Source organism: Lotus japonicus, chromosome 3 (assembly GCF_012489685.1).
Source record: "Lotus japonicus ecotype B-129 chromosome 3, LjGifu_v1.2".
NCBI classification, from domain to species: domain Eukaryota; kingdom Viridiplantae; phylum Streptophyta; class Magnoliopsida; order Fabales; family Fabaceae; genus Lotus; species Lotus japonicus.
Window position 1 is genome coordinate 85,872,711 of NC_080043.1, and position 7,794 is coordinate 85,880,504.

General features: G+C 36.4%; 2 protein-coding genes across 2 annotated transcripts; one reads left to right on the plus strand and one right to left on the minus strand.

The window, feature by feature from the left end:
• Nucleotides 1-1,145: 1,145 nt before the first annotated feature.
• LOC130744906 (F-box protein CPR1-like) lies at nucleotides 1,146-2,393 on the minus strand. The gene has a single exon (XM_057597066.1). The coding sequence runs from the start codon at nucleotides 2,391-2,393 to the stop codon at nucleotides 1,146-1,148; it is 1,248 nt and encodes a 415-aa protein (XP_057453049.1).
• A 970-nt stretch (nucleotides 2,394-3,363) lies between these two features.
• On the plus strand, nucleotides 3,364-7,794 carry LOC130742900 (mitochondrial import inner membrane translocase subunit PAM16 like 2-like). Its single transcript, XM_057594998.1, has 4 exons — nucleotides 3,364-3,608; nucleotides 4,346-4,433; nucleotides 6,222-6,355; nucleotides 6,436-7,794. Exons 1-4 carry the CDS (start codon nucleotides 3,606-3,608, stop codon nucleotides 6,535-6,537), a joined length of 327 nt encoding a protein of 108 aa, XP_057450981.1. The 5' UTR covers nucleotides 3,364-3,605; the 3' UTR covers nucleotides 6,538-7,794.

Consider the following 7,794-nt stretch of genomic DNA (forward strand, 5'->3'; position numbering starts at 1 on the left):
CTGGTTGAGATATTACAACAAATTTTAATTAACATGAGTGTATATCAGTATCAATCACACAGAATATAGAAGTACTTGATTTGGCAGAATTCAAATAGCACAGACAAAACTAATAAGAAGTTCTGGATTCAAATATATATTTATACAATATATATAAATTCCAGAACCCTTCTCTACCAACAACATCTGGTTTTTAATCTCAAGAAATATGTATACATTTTTAATAGCATAGAAGAGACCCTACATAAATTTCAATATGGGCTACCAATTTCAAATCCATGTGTATGAATTTCAGAGATTGAAATAGAATAAAACTTGGTGAGTGTGAGATTCAAAATTCATTTTTTACTTCCAAACCTAATAGGTACAATCCCACTGGAGTTTCAAAACCTTGCGTATAGCCTATAGGTACTTCAAAACCTTACTAATATCAAACTCAAACTAAACTTAGTACTTGAAAAAAGTATGTTAAACCTAAAGACCAGAGTATGCAACCACCACTAAGAAGCCCAATAGTGCACTTCTAATTGCTTATATGAAGTAGAAACATGAAAAACAAGATTGCTAGCCACAAAAACTATGGCTTCAGCCTTTAGATTATAGATCAATATCCTATGGTCATAGATTATGCAGCCAAATATAATCTTCACAATGACAACTAAAGTTTTCTTTCAATTCGGTGATATAAATAATCTTAACAAAGCAAGCTCTTAATTTTTGTCATCCATCACACCATCCTTGTCATAAACATACCAAACGACACATTGTCTTTAAGGATAGCGTCAGAAAAAAAAAACAAGATCGGTATGAAGCGGTTAAAGCAATAAATGCAAAATGAGTTTATATCACAACTTGATTTCCTATCTATTAGCTTCCGGATGATTAAGATCAACAATACCTCCCAAACTTCAAGTCAAAACATGCAAGAATGAACTAAAAAAGTTGCAGAAAAGGTACCCATGCAGAGTAAAAACCTGTAGGCTTGAACCTGAAAACCAACCATGTAGAAGGGATAAGAGAGACAAATTGCAAATACAAAAATAAATATAAAGAGGAAAAAAAGGACAAAGATACTCAATGAGTTATGCATATAGCTTTTCTTTTTTTAAGAACAGTAAGTAAAAAGTGTTGGAGAATATTGCTTACTAATTTTCGATCGTCCATCTTCTGTGGCAGCTTATCTTCTTTTTACTCCTCCTCCCGGGCTCCCTCACCGTCTCCTGCTTTGACTTTTCATCTGTTGGTGCTTCCTCCTCATCTTTCGCAAAGTAACTAGGCAGTGATAGTAGACTCTCCCTATAAATATCATAATGCATTAGTTTCAAATCACATGCCCTACATGCACGACGCTCAATCAACTCTCCCTCGACATTAAATTTGATTAATCCTCCCCTAGCGGAACCCAAAACATTAACACCTTTAGTGAACCATATCGGGGCACAGGATTCATAACGAGTATTCTCAAGAGCCAGATGATAATATAAAGTCCAGGAAGAGTGCACATTATATTCTTTCATGACCCATATCTTTGTCTCATCATAGCCTTCAAAACACAAACTGAGCCATCCTCCCATTATATTCAAAAATTGAGGAGACAATGCCAACGACTCAGCCGGCAGAAGAATCTCCGATAACCTCCTATCAATCAGATTAAAAGCAAGAACTACCGGAACCTGTCTAGCCTTAGACATAACCAACCAATGAAGAGACTGGTTAAAGAACAAGCCAAAACTATAATTATAATCATCACGCCCGAGTTTATCATATCCAACCCCAATACCACAAATGCAGTATGATGCATTCATTTTCAACGAAAAAGCCTCGATTCGAAGACACGAATACTTATCCAATCCCATAAGAACTATCAAATAATCATCCCTAGATTCATCATACCCAATACCCTTACCAATCAAGGTAGTAAAACTAGCTGAAATTAAATTCCGGGTAACAGTTGGTGAGTGTGGATCATACAAGAAAGCAACAGACAGCGGAATTTTCACGCGAACACCAGTTGATGGATTCCAAACAATGAAAACATGGTTTTCCAAATCAGCTAACAGTATAAACCCTCTGCAAGAACCCAATGTGTCAAAACTATAAAAGTTTGGAACTTTGAGGTTCAGGCGCGCCACAGAAGAGTTATCGGTTAATGGGGCATCTAAATCCAATGATTCAATGGCGGAATGAGAATTGATTTTGGTACAGAGAAGAACACGGTGGGTGGGTTCGGTGGCAGCTAGGTCAAAATGTGATTTGGCGAAATGGGGATTAGAGATGAGAGAGCGCCAGGATTTACAGACGGATTTGGAACGGAGTAGAGATTTCACTGGTAGCAGCAACAGGATTTTTGTGACCAAATCGTCAGGTAGGGTTGGGATCTTCTTCTTCTTCATGGGTTTCATTCTTCCTGAATCTGTTTCAGTAGCTCATGGAAAGAATACAAAAGAGTGTTCTTTCCCTTTTATAAGGTGTTAGTTAGGGATAAAATGATGGCTCACAACAAATGATTTCCCCGCGCTTACTATTTTACGGTTCGATGTTGTGACATGACTCTTACGATAATTTATGTTTTGATTAGGGCTGATTCTTGAATATCTTCATCTCTAACTCATATGTTAATCAGTTTTTATCACTGTCGTTCAGCGACTATGTTTCACTTCTAACGCACGGTCGTTATTTTATCATTTTACTATCAAATCTAATTTTTTGTTTTTACTTTAACTTTTTAATTTGACTTAAACAATCTACGACTATTGGCGGAAGCATGTGTTGATGGATAAGGAAAATGTCCTTAAACAGCAATTCAGCTCTTGAATCATCGATTGGAATCACGTATTTCAAGATACAAAAAACGAATATGTTTATCATGGAGGCAAGAAAGGCTAGGATTTTCGCGCCAAAGATCACCGAGCCCAAGCGGGAGTGTTAAAGAAGGCGCCAAATATCACTATTAATAATGATGAATGTTTTAAAAATCAATGAATGCAAATAAATTTCTCAAGTTTAGAGAGGAACTTATCAACACTTAACATCCAAAAACTGAATGAATCGGTGAATTAAGTGTGGTCCCCAAAAAATTAATTAATAGTTTTAAATCTCGAATATTATTGAAACGTGTGAAGTTAGTTCGCATCTTACTTTTTTATGACGATTTTTATATACAATCATCAATTTTTAGCTGCCACAAGTTATACTACCGCCACAAGAATCTGAGAGTTTAATTTCACTCATTTCATTAATGTTGAGAGTTGAGAATAAAGGTTATGAAATTATTTTACACGCATTAAAAATATATTTATCCTTTATTTAAATGTGAAGTTAAATCTTTACCCACAATGATTTTCCACTTCTACACAGCACACGCCTTGGGACACACGCCTTGTCTCTCTGATCACTTTGGATTGGATTACCCCTTCTCCAAGTTCAACAAAAGGGTTTTGACCTTCGAGGTGAATGACCAACCAATTCACCGCCCTTTCGCCACCGTGAAACCCTAGTTGGTGTTTGATCATCTGCAATTAAGCTACCTTTCAATACACTCCACCCATAATTTTGATCTTGCTCTTTGATTCCACTCAGCTTCAATTTGTTGATTCTCAAAAGCTATGGTACCTTCACATGATTGTCCCTCTTTTTTTTTGTTCCAATTTTGTTTTCTGCTTTTTTAAGGGGAAATAGATAAATTAATACATGGGTATTATTTGTTTTTTAGCTTCTGTGCTTAAAGGAACTTAAAAATTATACCTTTTTGTTGTTTTCTTCATCATCCTTGAAGTGGGCACTTTACAGGTTTGTGGTTTTACAAAGGGTTTTGGCAAACCTACATTTTATCCTAGAGGGAAAACCTGTTACCGGGATTTATGTTGTGAATGTTATAGCCAAGCTTGTTAATAGTGTGCCGCAATAGTGCGATAGCACCTTGGGGGTTCACAGCTACTCCACTATTCACCGCTATTGTCCGCTATAGCGCTCAAAATAACTTTTTTTTGGGCTTGCCGCTAGGCTACGCTATCCGCCATTAACAACCCTGGTTATAGCCTGTGCTTCTTCGCATCATGACCCATTTTGTGTAATTATGCTGTGATTAACATTTGGTCATATCTCAGTTTGTTGGGTGTGTAGTTTTTTTTTTGCAACTGAAAGGGCTAAAAGCCCATTAAGAAACAAATGAAGACATAACATATTAGTTACTTTTTGAGGTATGTGATAGAAGGAAAATACAAAATTAAGGAGAAAAGTATTGATTGAGGATTTTTAGAAATCTGCTATGGGAAGTGATTGTTGTCTAATTAATTTTTGGAATGTTTCCTATTTCTAAATAAATTTTAACTTAACTTTTATGCAGGCTACAAGGATTCTTGCTAACTTGATTGTTATGGGTGGGGGAATGTTCGCTAAAGCAGTTGTTAAGGCATATCATGAAGCACTTGCTAGTAAGCTTTCCAAATTTGTGACTGGATGTATTTGCGATTTGTGCTGCAAAATATACATACTAATCTATTATTCAATTATATGAGACTGCTAGGTGTTCAGATTAATTATTGTTTGCTACTTTACTTCCTTGGATACTTAGTTATATACTTATGCAGATGCTGCTTCCCCAGTCCAAAATCATTGTCACATAATTTCTAGTTATTCAATTGTTACACTGTTTTAAGAATTTAGTAGCTAAGTTAGGTGTATAAAGATTTTGGGGAGTTGTAGTTTTTTATTTCTGCCAACAGTTAGTGTGGGATTTGATAGGCTACCTGGGGGAATGGGGCAATTAAGTTGAGAACTTTGAATCATTGCATGGGATGAGCCCCGAATGAAATTTTGGTCGTGACTGGTTTGCATCTCTTTGATATGTGGAACCCTGCCTTGTGTCCAAACTCCAAACTGTTGAATAGAATCCTAGTTTTGTGGAGCTGGCTAAGTAGCATATTGCGAGAAGAGCTCAGGAGAGTGGTTGCATGGTTCGTGTTCAATCTTTAGATAAATTTTTAGACCAAAAGGTCCCTTTAAGACTTAATAAATGTGAAGTTCTCTAGGAAGTAGATATGTTGGATTGATTTTCTTGTGAGCATTGTATCTATGTGCACATACAGGCTGAAAATATTTTAAAATGAATTTTATTGGATTCTTTAAAAGGAGGTTAGTTGTTTAAGTGGAGAAGTCCAGGAAAAATCAAACTAAGGAGATTCTAGTTCCAAATAGTTCCACAAAATTGCAAGCAGTAAACCTGTGAAAGTAATAAAAGTGTGAGCAAGAGTTATATTGGAAGGTGGTGGGTTGGATAGAGACCCTAGTTTCAATGAAGAGAAAGTTACTAGATTCTGCAAGGAGCTTTGTTCATAGGGTTCATTGCTATGTGAGAAGGACCACTATGTTAATTAGGAAGTTCGTTGCAAGTCAAGGATATTGCTTCAGTGGGATACATAATTATGATTTCCTTTTAAACACATTCCTTAAGCACAAGGTAATTACCAGTGTTTATGTTGCTCACCAGAATAGGTGGATGTGAAAAGCACCATTAATGGTTCTCATGCAGTCATGCATCTTTGGTAATTTATCTCTTAAAGATATCCTTTTTGGCCGCGCTAACTCGAATTTTCGGAGAACCACATTGATTGGGGTTTCTTCCTTATCTGATTCTTTCTGTCTGCATCAACTTTTACCTTTGCATCAGAACTTTTTTTTTTCTTAATTCCAGGGTTCAGATGTTTTCTAAAATTTTCATTTTAAATTGTTTTAAAAGCCACTCATGTTAATGGAATTTCATAATAGAAAGGCTCCTGACTTGGTACGTTATAATCTTACAGAGCAATATTGATTCCTTTTTTTCCCTGTTTCAAAAGTTGGATGTTTCAAATTTAGATATAACAATATTTCCAAGCCTTTACCTGAAAGCTTAGTTTTAGAAGAGTTGGTCCTTTTGCTGAGCAATCCTTATATTAATTTTCTTTAGGGTGTCATCCTCCTCATCTTTACTGAGTAGCTGATGATTTAGCATTGCTTTTTGAACAACCTATGTCTCAAAACATCAAGATGACATTTGATACACTGGAAAATATACTGAAATAGCTCCTCCATGTTGTCCATGCCATATTTCTCTACTCTTGATATACTGAATTTGTTTTAGGTCGCTATTCTTTCTTTTGCCATGCCTCATCCAATCTGTGTGCGTGTAGTGACTCTTACAAGTTAAAACTTCTCACTTTCTGAACATTATGTTGTTCCAGAGGCCTTACAAAATGGTGTTGCCCAAGAGACATTACAAAATACTGTCCGCGGAGCTAGAAAAATGATGACAGAGCAAGAGGCTCGGCAGATTCTTGGTGTTACTGAGGGAACTCCCTGGGGGGAGATTCTCCAGGTTAGTATATCATCTGTGCTGTGGTTCTTGCCATTCTCCATATGTTGTTTTAATAATTGCGTAAACCATTTTTTGGGCAGAAATATGACAATTTGTTTGAGAAAAATTCCGAAAAAGGGAGTTTTTACCTCCAGTCTAAAGTTCACCGGGCTAAGGAATGTCTGGAGGCTGTCCATCGCTGATCTGATTTGGGAAAATCCTAATTGAATTATTAATGAATCATTGTAGTGAATCGAATCTCTGGAATATTCTTATTATTGATGAATTCTTATAGTGTGACTGACTTTTTTATTTTCTTTCATTTCTATTTAATTTTAAGTTCCTACCCGCCGATAAGTTTTAGTATAAGTGTTCGCAATGCCAGATTTTGGGCGTGAATGCTCGCTGTCGAAAATTTTGAGCTTGAGGCAAGATTCAGGGTACCCTCAATTGAGAATTAGTTTTGCTCCATCTTACTGCCCTTCTGTAATCTTTTTTGCCACCTAATTGTATGCTATTTGTTCACTCAAAAGTTTCTGAAACTAAACTTAGTTGGGAATTGATGGCAAATGATGAAGAACTGAAGCTATTGTTGGAACATTTTGTCATGCATTTTGTCAAAAACAACTGATTGTCGAAGCAGATGCCGTGGCATCTGATTTCGTGAAGCTAGGACATCAGTCCTTTGCTGAAGTTTAATTTTGTGGGCCCTCTGAAGATTTGCTGAAGATATGTTTTTGAGTTACTTGAGGAGCAAGTAGCTATTTCAGAAGGGTTTTAATTATTGGGTTGTTATTTGTTGAAACAATCTTTGATAAAAGATTTGTTTCTATCTTTACTTGGGAAAAACGCAACAAGATCTTTGGAGATTCTGTTTTGATTTGATTATTGTTGCAATCTGTTACTTCAGCCCAAGCAAACCCTAGTGCCTACCTGCTGCTGCTGAAGTCTATAAAAAGGATGAAGACCTAAAGCTTGAAGACCACTGAAGCTAATAGAGAGAGATCAAGTGTTTTAGGGTTGTTCATTGTTCTTTATCCTTGTTTCTTGTGAACAAACTTTGCTCCATGATTCTATAAAGCAAAGTTGTGTTCTGTGTTCTTTAATTCTTCAAACTCTGATTGTTGATTGTTTGTTACCAATCACTGTGGCAGTGATTGAGAGAAAGGGAGAGGGACTCTCATACTTAGGTTGAGATACTAAGTAGAAATACACTTGGGTAGATTAGGAAGTGAACTATGAACTGTGGTGTTCATGAGTGTCTGTAATTCCTGAATCTTGAGATAGTGGATTTCCTTTCTTTGGGTGCAAACCCTCCAGACGTAGGTGAAGTTTCACCGAACTGGGTTACCAATCTTCTGTGTTCTACTTTATTATTTTTCTGGTTTTGTTACTGTTAGTCAGTTGTCGAACCGGTTGTCCCAGCATCGCGTTCGACATCTGTCCTGTGCGAGAACTGT